Source organism: Eptatretus burgeri, chromosome 3 (genome assembly GCF_056783735.1).
Source record: "Eptatretus burgeri isolate ZD-2024b chromosome 3, Ebu_testis_v1, whole genome shotgun sequence".
Lineage (NCBI taxonomy): Eukaryota > Metazoa > Chordata > Myxini > Myxiniformes > Myxinidae > Eptatretus > Eptatretus burgeri.
The window spans coordinates 58442717-58455522 of record NC_140963.1 but is presented as its reverse complement, the minus strand read 5'-3'; the positions used below and the strand labels follow the sequence as shown (position 1 = coordinate 58455522).

General features: G+C 42.6%; 1 protein-coding gene across 8 annotated transcripts in view; it reads right to left on the bottom strand.

The window, feature by feature from the left end:
- The window catches only part of CTDSP1 (CTD small phosphatase 1), a 133374-nt gene that overhangs the window by 51443 nt on the left and 69125 nt on the right, over window positions 1-12806 (bottom strand). For 6 of the 8 annotated variants that reach the window (XR_015056168.1, XM_085873579.1, XM_085873580.1 and 3 more), the window contains one exon: window positions 1626-1730. Coding sequence is in view for 7 of the 8 variants with exons in the window: in XM_085873579.1 (XP_085729705.1) it covers window positions 1626-1730 (105 nt within the window). In the remaining variant the exon portion in view is untranslated. The remainder of the gene's footprint in view (window positions 1-1625; window positions 1731-12806) is intronic. The other 2 variants (XM_085873581.1, XM_085873578.1) reach the window with 1 other exon arrangement.

The following is a 12806-nucleotide window of genomic DNA, read 5'->3' as shown; positions in this document are numbered from 1 at the left end:
ATTACAAAAAAAATATACAACAGAAGTTCAAGATAAGCAGTTTCACAAAATAACTTTTCTTTGTTTAAAAGGCAATATTACCAAACACAAATTTGAGGAGGTTGTTAATATCGACCTGGAAGGTAAATTTGTGGATCATAAATCATATGTCAACCTCAACATTAAAATCCAAACAAGAGCGGCAGAAGCAAACAACAACTGAATATGTTATAAACATTTCTGTTGAATGACAACAACAACAACAAAAAAAAAAAACACTTTGCAAATATTCCATTCCAAAGAAAGTCAGTTGATCGAGCAGGTTTATACAAAATACGTATTTAAAAACAAATTTAGGAATGTGAAATTAAAGCATCAAGAGTAAAACAAAATGCAGTATTTTGATGCAGGTTCCGAGAGTTCTCAACTGTTTCTGACCGTCATAATTGCAGGAACAAACACCAATTTGGAACAGAAGAATGAAGTGAATAACTCAACGTTGAATATTTCATCAACACAAGAGTGTGTACTCATTCGGTTCAGCACCGTGTTGAATCTATACGGTACGGATTTGAAATCACAAGAGCTTCAATGGAAAGCAAATGCTTCCCTACCTACATAGCAAAGACACTCAGCAATGGTAAAATTACAAGCACGTTTGAAGCTCTCAGTGTGCGATGCACGACATTTCAAGCTTAGGTTGTCTCTTGGCAAAGAGAAAAATGTGGAGTAAGCTATGCATGGACACCAGTTATGGAGACATGCCCATAAAACCTAGTCCAAATGTAGAACCAACCTGTAGTCGCAGACAGTAGCAAAACGCAACCTTGAAGGATTTTCACATACATTCCACCAATGTCTGAGCAAAGGTGTAACCGATGACAAATTTGTTGTGGTGCTGTCCAGGATAACGAAAGATTCCACAGAGTCGGCAAAGGCTGTTGAAGATGCTGTTACATTTATGCTTTCACAAGATCCTCCCACCCTCAGGCATTGCAAAAGATTTTCCGATTTCAAAAGAGAATTTTACACCATCAGCCGACACTATCTGTACGGCAATCAAGATTAGAATGGAGGAGGAAAAAAAAAATCTGCTTCGTGTTATTTTTGCATTTTAAACTGAGCAAACAAACACACTTTTGCCTGGAAACAAGAAAAATAAGGAAAAAGGAAAGCAATGAATTATCACTACAAGCAGAAAAAGCAAACGCCCGCCCTGCGCCATCTTTCCTCGGGCAGAGTGATAAGCAGTGAAGCCAAAACGCTCAACCCGACATGCCTCGGGCCACAGACTTTAAATGTCGCACGACCAAAACCTGCGCCATGCAATGCCCGAAAGTCCATCACATGTAACACGGAAAAGCATAACGTAGAAAGAAAGAAAGTATGAAAAAGCCAATTAAATACAGTACAGCAATTGGGCAATCGTTTGCTCATATTTCTCCCGACGATTTTTGGTTGTGCAACCACCGAATAAAGTGCCTCGCTGAATGCTCGCCCGATACAGAAATGTCGGTGCTGCTTATTCCTTTCCAATATCAGAAGTTTAGTCGTGCATAAGAGCCAAATGTCACATAACTCGATTGCACCTTCATGTGGAGGTTTGTGAATGACTTGAACAGATGAATGTTTGACCATCATCTTACCTTGAAAGAACTGTGCACTAAAGTCTCATCCAGGTCGATGACCACACACAGCTTCTCCCTGTCTGTAAGCTTCACTTCCGGTAGCAGAAACCTGCCAAGCGGCTGCTAGGGAAGGAGACCGATGAAAAGTGTATGAATTAAAGAGAAAGAATTAAAATATGACCCAAGGGTGCCGGCACAATTTACCTGTTAAATGGAAGCTGTAACAAAACATTATAGGCTCAGGCTTGCTACAGATTTTCAAGCACACTGAACCTATTGCTCCTGCAAATAATTTAGCTTCCAATCATATAATTAAAAAGTGTCTTAACAATACTTTCATCAAATACCATTACCAAGTTACAAGGCTGGTATTATAGTCTACCCCCCCCCCCCCAACAAAGTTATCTGGCCCGAGTTCGAATCTCGGCTCAGATGTAAACTGTTATAGTAGTGTTTACCAGACAGGAAGACACAAATTTGTGTGCCATTAAACTGGGTGTCTCGTCTACTAGCATTAGTTGTTGATTGTTAAATAACCCATGGTGCCCTTCGCAAAAAAGTAGGTGAGTTATCGCATGCACCCTGAACAAGTTACAAATCCCTGTCTGGAGTGAAGGTAGCACATTGTCTTGTATTCTTGTATGTTACTTGACAGCAGGTTACACCACTCTCTATGTTAGAGTGCGGTTGCTACCTCGACAGCAGCCTCTGTACCAAAAACAAACTGAGTAAGTGGCTCATGTTTTCATGCGAATGACCATCTATGGATGAGAAGGGCAACCTATACTGACTGCACCAAGTGGAAAAAGTGTGTCGGTAAAGGAAATAGTTAACTAAATAATATTAATACTTATTACAAACATAAATTATGGTCAATCGATAAACTCGTAAGTCTGTTTTCAGAAACAAATGCTTTTCAGGAACAAAATTACAACATAATTCTGGCCTTGGACAATAAAGAAAAATCGTTCCACTCTGAGAACTTGCTCCATTGCAAATATATATATATATATATATATATATATATATATATATATATATATATATATATATATATATATATATATATATATATATATATATATACAATTATTTTTATATACGTTTCCATGCCACAGAAACCATTTTGAAAATGGTTCCTGATCCTCTAAAAATATCACACACAAACAATTTCAGTCTTGTCCTGCAGTTATGAACTCTTATGTCGTGTCCAGAGGGTTAAGGCCCGGTCACACCTTGACGTTTTAGCCAACGTATGCCGATTTTTGAATTTTTTTTCTAAAACGCTGGCACACGTTGAATACGTTATGGGTAAGTTTTGATAACATTGAGAGCACGCTGAAAAACACTGCCATACGTCGTTGTACGTTGGCTTTAAACGTTGTACTTTTTGGTTGTCCTCAAATTTTTTCATGCTTGAAATTTCACGACGTATGTCGGCGTATGACTCACACGTTCCGCTACGCTGGCCACAAGTTGTATGCACGGTCTGCGATCGTTGACAGACGTCAACACATGCTACTTGTAAGTTAATCATAAGTTGAGACACACCGAGGTAATGTTTAGCGTACCCGAAACTTATTTCTAACCTATGATTAACGTGTTGTTGGCACGTTACGCGATCGTTGCCACACATGGACAGACGTTACTTTTAAGTTACTCATAGGCTGAAAGACGTCGGTATAATGGATCGTCCTTGCGTCAGCGTCCACGGCCACGGCCAGGACACTTATTTGCAGCATTCTTCAAACTTTTCTTCGGCATGACGAGGATGTTCACACTTCGATGTCTAGCTTGGCTATGATTCCAATTGTCCATCGGCAGCGTCTATTTAAAATAGTCGAGTTTGAGCGTTTTAACACGTTCAGAAGAAACGCTTCAAATTTCCAAACCCCAGGGTCAAAAAACAAAGGCGAGTGACAGCAATTTAAATCGTTCATTGTAAACAATGAAAATGGCTGAGTGGTACCGTTTAAAAGTCGTTGAGTGTAAAAAAAATCCAATTGTTGAGCGCAAGCATCTACTTTCAATAGTGGAGATGCAGCCATTTAATTCGTTGAGTGGCAGCCTATGAACCTACCCGTGGACACGCGGACGCAAGGACGATCCATCATAACCCACACCCTCCCCCTCACACTCACCTACTACTGCCAACATGAACAAACTACTACTAATACTAATACTAATACTAATACTAATCCTGATACTGATACTGTTACTGCTGACATGGACATCGACTCAAAAAGGACTCGAAAACACTGTTGGGTTCCCCTTTTATGAGCAGCATTTTTATATACCAATTCCCAAAACTGCTGGGAACACGTCTTGATATGGCAGTTGTAACCTAGAAACACATTCATTTATTTTTTTTTTTTGTCGACCGGAAGACGTCATTGGAATACGTCTACATACGTCGATGTGTGTTGGGACTACGTAAAGAATTGGTTCAAAGCACGTCAAACATAAGTTAGAAATAAGTTTCGCGTAAAAAAGACATTACCGCGACGTGTTTCGACTTATGAGTAGCTTATAAGTAGCCTTTGTGGACGTGTGTAAGCGTCCACATATCGTGTATAAAACTTATCCCCATCGCATGCGGAACGTGTGTCATATGCCGAGTACGTCGTAAAATTTTGAACATGTTTAAAATTTATTGACGTACTCTACTTACTACGACATATGATAGCGTACTTTAGCGTTGTACTCACGTATACCAAACTTACTCATACCGTATTCGACGTGCCCCAACGTTTTAGACATATTTTTCTTAGGTCGGCATACGCTGGCAAGATCGCCAAGGTGTGACCGCGATGTTGTCACTTCCATTTCTACGGCAGTTATGATTCGAATCGTTGTGTGTCAGCCTTTTAATAGGCTACGTCACGACATCGTCGGCGATGCGTGCAACGCGCTATGCCTAAGTTAGACTGTCGTTGGGCATCGGTTGTGTAGGCCGACAACAGGTTCAGCATTCGTTGGTATAAGTTATCTATAACACAACGAAACGTTCTGTGTCCATTACTAATATGTTATGCATACGACCAACTCGTTATGAATACGTCCGAATCTTAAAAAAAAAACATCAAAAGTTCAACGTCAGCCAGCGTTTTACATACATTTTAATACGTTGCCATCGCTGGCTAAAACGTCAAGGTGTGACCGGGCCTTTAGCCCCTACCTGGACGGATGGCCAAACAGTTCTCCCTTGGATGCTTACAGCCGAGATTCTCGGAGATTATGGCACGCGCGGGAAAGAAACAGCAAGACGCTTCACCAGGACGGGAGCACAGCACAGGAGTTTTACTCTCAAACCCACAACAGATACACGGACACAAGCAAATTGAATAAATAATGATTTAATAACCAGAAAATCAACAATTGTAATTGAAATGAATCAAGACGTGAGGGAACCTAAATTAAATTTAGGTGATTTTCACCAAAATCAAATCAATTTGTCCTTGTGACACGCCCAACCTGTCCACCAAGTTTCATCCAAATCCGTCCACAACTTTTTGAGATCATGCGATGTATCGTTTTTTTGGCCCGATCTCACAATGGTGAAGAATCACTTCAAAAAATTCTAGTCGTCGGATCAGGAAACGGATCTTCACCAAAATCTAATCAGTTCGTCCATGTCACACACCGAACCTGTCCACAAAATTTCATCCGGATCCGTCCACAACTCTTTGAGATATCCTGTACATAAACAGATAGACAGACAGACAAACAAGCAGACAAGCCGGTAGGCGATATGGGTGGTGGCTATATAATTGCATATTAGTCATACAGTTTTTGACGGATCGGGCTGAAAATTTTGACAAAGAGGTTGATTATAGTGCGCATAAAAGCACGGAAGCCGATTTTTGTTTTTTGAGGAAAAAATATTTTTCGGATTTTTTCAAAAATTTCAAAGTCCCGTTGCTGGGCAACGGTGGCGTCCATAGCAACGGTGCTCAAAAGCATACAACTAGAGCCTGGTATGAACCTACCAGTCAAGTTTCATCAAAACTGGTTGACTCCTCTTGTCTCCAGAGCTGTCCATTACATACAAACAAACAGACAGACATACAGACAGACGGAAAACCTGAGAATAAGGGTAGTCTCGCGACCACCCAAAATGGGTGAAAACATAACCTCCTTCACCTTCGGTGGCGGAGGTAACAATCCCTTTCTTATTTAAGCACTTAGGTTCGGGTCCAGGAGTGAGTTTCAGGAGCTTTAAAGTCACCAAACTGCTTAGTCACTGCGTGGGAGGGCACGCCCCAAAATGGCGCTGTGCCGCTGTCAACCCTTACATCGTCCTTACAGACGATCGATCGTCCTTACAGACGTCGATCTTCTGCTTTGCAGAATGGCACCGTCTCTTTCCCCGGATGGCTCGACACGAGGCTTTGGCGCTGGTCCCACAGGTGGGCAAATTCACCTCAGCACGAACACAAGAATCATGCGGTCTTCTTCATGCGTCAGAGGACAGCCAGCCATAATGCCCTACTCTTTCGACCACCGATCCTGCCTCTCTCGCTTCTGTCCAGCTTTGAGCCTTCGTCTCTAAGCGTGTCTCTCTCCTCCTGCAACGATGTGCCTCCCCGTTCTCTTTTCAGACACGCGCCATTCTCTTTGATCGCCTCCTTCACACCGAACTCCCTCGGGCGTTCGCTTCTAATCTCCCTTCGAGAACACGCCCATCAACCATCCACTCCGGGGACATGACTTGTTTGTACGAAACCCGGGAAGGCGGACCCTCTTGCCGGCTTGGTCGTGCAGCTCGGTTGTAATGGTTGTTGTGACAAAACCGCAACTCCTTCATGGCTGGCTTGCAAATGCAAAAGCGTAGGGGAAGGCCACAGGGGGCAATTATATACTGGGCGCATTTATCCTTAATCCCGATCTAATTAACACCGCACCACTCCCCGTGTGTTAAGTAACACTTAAGCTCACAGTTTCCATCGAGATGTCTCCGACAGTCCACGGACCAAGCAACTCTATACGATCCTATCTTTCCTATGAAATTCCTCCATGTACTCCACAAACATAACGAACATTCCCCAAAAAGTTTATTTACCATTGGAATGCATGGCCTGACAGTACTTCTTTCCTTTGCCTTTTATTGAGAGTTGGGGTACCTGATGTGAAATGATACTAATGTAAACTATCATTGAAGATATATATTTTTTAAAATAATCCCTTCCCAACCCAGATGACAGGAAAGTCCATAATGAAAAACAAGTTATCAGCCTCACCAGTTACTGAAGAGATTGGAGAGGATGCTGACATTGTGTGTGTGTGTGTGTGTGGGGGGGGGGAGATATGGAGAGATAAAGAGAGAGAGAAGGGAGAGAGAGGTTGAGAGGGGAGAGAGAGAGAAGGGAGAGAGGGGGGAGGGAGGGGGAGAGAGGGGGAGAGAGGGGAGGAGAGAGGGGGAGGAGAGAGAGGGGGAGAGAGGGGGAGAGAAGGGGGAGAGAGGGGGGAGAGAGGGGGGAGAGAGGGGGGAGAGAGGGGGAGAGAGGGGGGAGAGAGGGGGAGAGAGAGGGAGCGAGAGTGAGAGAGAGAGAGAGGGGGGGAGAGAGGGAGAGGCACAGAGGGAGAGAGAGAGGGAGAGGGAGGGAGAGGGAGAGAGAAGGAGAGATCAACTTTAATTTTGATCGTTCATTCCATCTCTACTATTAAATGTCAGTGTGTGTGTGTGTGTGTGTGTGTGTGTGTGTGTGTGTGTGTGTGTGTGTGTGTGTGTGTGTGTGTGTGTGTGTGTGTGTGTGTGTGTCCTCCATAACTCCAAAACCATGAAACCGAGCAGCCTCAAACTTTGCAGGCATACTAAGGGAACTCCAAGGGAGTGTCGGAGTGAAAATCGAGTTTTTGGGTTAATTAAAACACCCCTTTTGAAGATAATTAATGGCCTTCTTTAATTATATCATTATCAATGCGTATCATCGGATACCGCGCTATCCCTCGATGGGGTCTCAATTCACCATTTTCTTTGGCCTGCTCAACAATGCTTTGACTTGGAAACAGGCCGCAACAATTTCGTAACAATAAAGTTTTTTTTTTTAAACTTTCCTCACACATCATCAAATGCCTCATCATCGTAGCAACAAATCGATGGATACACTGCAATGCCTATAAATGCACAGAGACACCAGCGTTTGTGTCTATTACATTTCCGCACATGCCATAACATCTAGAATCTCCGAAACTAAGCCAAATTACAAAATTTAAGCTTCAGAATTGAACATAGCACCAGTTCTGACTGCTAAAAAAAGTGTCAATTTGTCCAATTCGCACATAGTTTGACAGTTCAGGTGTCACTGGGAGGTGTTTAGTATGACAGATCAGCGGTTGCGAATCGCTTTACAAGCCAGCTGTTCATTATCTACCGTTTTGTTGGAGTGCTTGCTTGAAGGCTTAAGCCACTTGGCAAGCGCTCTACAATGTTCACACTTTCACTGATTACTGTACATCGATCAAATTGAACAAAGTTCAAGGGTCACTCATTTGCATTTGGCCGCATGTTGTTCTACGGTGCGTCGGGAAGTGGCTGGCTCACTGAAAATGTGAAATCATACTTCACACCACATTTTCCCCTTTTGTAATTGATCTTCTTTCATTATATGACACAGTCACTTCGGCATTGATATATCAATCCAAATTTTTTTTTCTTTATATTATAAAAAGTTTCTATTATGTAAAAGTTCATATTATAAAAAAAGCATTATAAAAGTTTCTCCAACTGTTTGGTTGAACTACTTGATTAAGCCACTTGGTGTGCGCTCTTCAAGCTTCGATGGCGATACTGCGGTTCGATACTGGAGTTAGGAAAGCAAAACAAATGAGTTGATTACAATGAGTAAAAAATGTTTTTAGTTGTGACAAAGCAATGAATCGCCACATCAGGGCAGGCTAGCCGAGAGGTACACACACTCGCTCTAAGCTGTCTAACCTGGTTTCAAATCTGAACCCAGCTATAAACTGTCATCCCTTTCATCCCCTCTTCCTGTGCAGGCTGCAGTTCCTCAAGGTAGCGTTCTGGGCCCTGTTCTTTTTCTGGTTTTCCTCAATGATCTCTCGGACTCTCTGGAAAATCCTCTATTTCTCTTTGCCGACGACTCCACCCTCTGCCGTACCATCTGTCATCCCTCAGACCGGCAGGCAGCAGCTTCTTCTCTCACTGCAGATCTGGATAAAATCACAAACTGGTCCAACACGTGGAACATGTCTTTCAATCCAGACAAATCTCACACTCTCACTATGTCTCTTCAAAAGGACCGTTTAGAAAACCCCCCCATCCACTTTCTCAACAATCCTCTGGAAGAAGTCTTTTCTTTCAAGCTTCTGGGTCTCACTATCTGCTATGACCTTTCCTGGGAAAATCACATTTCCAACCTCGCCTCAAAAGCCAGTCGCCGACTGGGAATCCTCCGTCGTGCAAAGTCCTTCCTCGGCCCTCTTGAGTTCCTGACCACTTACAAAGCTTTTGTCCGTAGCCTGATGGAGTACTGCTCTCCCCTCTGGGCTGGTGCTCCTGCCTCCCACCTTTCTCTGCTTCACGCTGTCGAAACCAGGGCATTTAAGATCATCGGCATCTCCCGCAATGAAGCTGAGTCTTTGGGCCTCTCACTCAATCACCGCAGGTTGGTCGGTGGTCTTTCTGTCTTCTACCGACTCCTCTCCAGCCTTGCCCCCCCCTGCTCTCTCTGCGATTTGTCCCCACCACATTTCCACAGGGTGCTCAAGGTCCACCAACAACCCCCTTCTGGTAAAACTACCAAAATCACGAATCACTGCTCATCTTCACTCTTTCATTCCTCTTTTTTCCCACCTTTGGAATAAACTTCCTCACTCTATTCTTTCCCATTCTTCCCTCCAGGCTTTCAAAACAGCTGTTCACCACCACCTCTTGTCTTCCCCCATCCAAATCCTCGATCTTTTATACCCCCGATAATCCACCCAAGCCCACTTCCTTCAATTCCCCTGCTTTCCTTCCTGAAAGTCCCTGTAATGTCCATCTTCTCTTCGCCATGTTCCCCGTCCCATCCCCATCCCTCTCCCTTCCACAGTTCACCTAATGTGTCTGTTCCCCACTGTTTTGTCCCTTCCACTCCCGCCCCTCTTGTCTCATGCCTCCTTGCTGCGAGTTGTGTGTTAGCTCTCATACGAGCCTCGACCAAGGTATACAAAAAAAAAAAAAATCCCAGCATTTTACAGGCAGGGTAATTCATCAATGTGTGTGCCGTCTCTTGGATAGACGTTAAACTGGGCGTCACATCTGCCAGAATCTTCCCTCTCCTATTCTATTCTCTTCTCTTCTCTTCTCTTCTCTTCTCTTCTCTTCTCTTCTCTTCTCTTCTCTTCTCTTCTCTTCTCTTCTCTTCTCTTCTCTTCTCTTCTCTTCTCTTCTCTCTCTCTCTCTCTCTCTCTCTCTCTCTCTCTCTCTCCCAAGCCTCTCTCTCCCTCTCCCTCTCTCTTTAATTGAATCTCCTCTATGCCTAATTGTTGGTTTCAAGCAAGGCTCTTTGTAAGTTTCAGTTTTTTTGTCATCTCACAAACTGTCTTCGATTATATCCAATTTACTGAAATTTTGACTCATCTGTCCAAAGCACCTTGGACCATTGTTCCATAGTCCAATTTCCGTGTTCTTTTGTATATTTCAGCCTTTTAGTCTTGTTCTCCTTTCTTAACAGAGGTTTTCTTACTGCAACACATCATTTAAATCCCAACTTCAAAAGTAACCTTCGTACTGTTGATGGGTGGATAACGACGTCTGAGCCTTCTGCCAGTTCTTTTGTCAATTCAATGCTGGTCTTCTTTCTATTCCTCAAGGGTATTATCTTAAAGTATTGCTCATTCTTGGTAGACAGCATTTTAGTTCTTTCAGTCAAGGGTTTGTCAATTACAGATGATGTTTCTCTGTACTTGTTGATTGTGCTCCAGATACCACATAATCGAGATATTTAATTTCACTCAATGTTTTTCCTTCTTTATGCAGAAACAATTATATGGTGATCTTCTACTGAAAGTTTAGCCATTTTGTTTGAAGCTATCAGTTAATCATGATAAGTCTGTATTATGTGGTATTAAATGTAGGCTTTTAGATTTATGGATGTGTGGAGAGGAACACCTGATGTTAATGACAAGAGATATCTGACAATGACTCATCAATTAGATTTGATTGCTAAATGTGATGCATCAGTTACTACAATACTTCATATGAGCTGCTTAAATGCAGTTTACTTTGAATCCTGTGGTATTGCAACTCCCTGAGCATGTCTAAGACTTTTGCACAGCAATGCACACATGCACGCACACCCCAGTTGCGACTCTGGATTTCACCTAATTGAGTCACCACTCGGCCATTCTCGTCACGGAAGGCCGGATAAAACAACCAATAACGTAACCCAAGGTAAACTCTTTACTGTAATTGTTTCCAGAAACAAATGCTCCAAAAAAAAAAAAGTGTACAGTGGGGTCTAAATGTACGAGTCCACTTGCAGTGCCTTCAGAAGGTATTCCCACCCCTCCACTTTGTCACATTTTGTTGTTACAGCCTCAATATAAAATGGATTAAACTGAAATTTTTTGTCACCAATATACACAAAATACCCCAAAATGACAAAGTGAAAACATATTTTTAGAAATCTTTACAAGTTAATAAAAAGTGAAAAGCTGAAATGCATTGATTCAATAAGTATTCAACCCCTTTGGTATGACACCACGAATTGAGCTCAGATGCATCCAATTTACTTTAATCATCCTTGATATGTCTCCACAACTTGATTGGAGTCTCCCTGTGGCAATTCAATTGATTTGACATGAACATATTTTTACATCCCAAAGTTGACAAAGTTGAGAGTGCATGTCAGAGCAGAAGGTCCCAAAGTTGACAGTGCAAGTCAGAGCAGAAACTCCACCATGAAGTACAAGGAACTGTCCCAAGAACTCTGAGATATAAATGTTAGGAGGCATAGATCTGGGGAAGGGTATAAAACAATTTCTAGACTGTTGAACATTCCCAAGAGCACAGTGAGCTCCATCGTTAGGAAAAGGAAAGAATATGAAACGACCCAGACTCTTACTCGAGCTGGCCATCTGACCAAACTGAGCAACTGAGTAAGAAGGACCTTGGTCAGGGAGGTTACCAAGAAACCAATGACCACACTGACAGAAATAAATACTTTCTTGACTGAGATGCGAGAACCTGCCGGAGAGACAACAATCTCTGTAGCCCTTCACAAATCCAGGCTTTATGGGAGAGTGGACAGAAAGAAGCCACTCCTGAGAAAAAGGCACATGACAGCATGCCTGGAGTTGGCAAAAAGGAATGTGGAAGACTCAGAGCATGAGGCAAAAGATTCTGTGGTCTGATGACACGAAAATGGAACTCTTTAGCCTGAATGCAAAGCGCTACGTCTGGCGGAAACCAAGCACAGCTCATCACCCAGAGAACACCATCCCTAACGTGAAGCATGGTGGTGACAGCATAATGCTATGGGGATGCTTTTCAGTGGCAGGGACTGGGAGACCTGTAAGGATAAAGGGAACAATGAATGGACCCAAATACAGGCAAATCCTTCAGGAGAATTTGCTTCAGAGTGCAAAAGACCTAAGACTGTGGTGAAGATTTCGTCCAACAGGATAATGACCCAAATCATTCAGCAAAAGCAACACTGGAATGGCTTTAGAACAACATGGAAGTCCTTTTGTGATCCAGCCAAAGCCCAGACTTGAATCCGATTGAGAATCTGTGGAAAGACTTGAAGATTGCTGTTCAGACGCTCCCCATCCAACTTGACAGAGCTTAAAGGTCCCATGACACCCAAAACTTTCTGGATATTTATATATTAACTTGACCTTCCTAGTGAAGAAATCACCCATGTTTTTTTTTTAATCAAAAATGGCATAATTAGACCAATATTTCGATCATTTCTGATGCTTTTCACAACTTGCTATGCCCCGCCCCTTAAAAAAAGTTGACTTCAGCGAACCGCAGCGTTGACGTCACATGCAGAAACTCACACAGAGTGGATTGACTCGTGATCTCTAGTCTAGACTAGTCTGATAAATCAGTCGTCCGTCCGACTTGGCCGATAAATCTGACGTGCTGTAGCTTTCTTTTATTATTCTCTTTTCTTCATTGTTTTCTACTGGTGCTACATGATGACAGTAGGAATAAAATAAATAAAAATGCAACAGAACATCAGACTT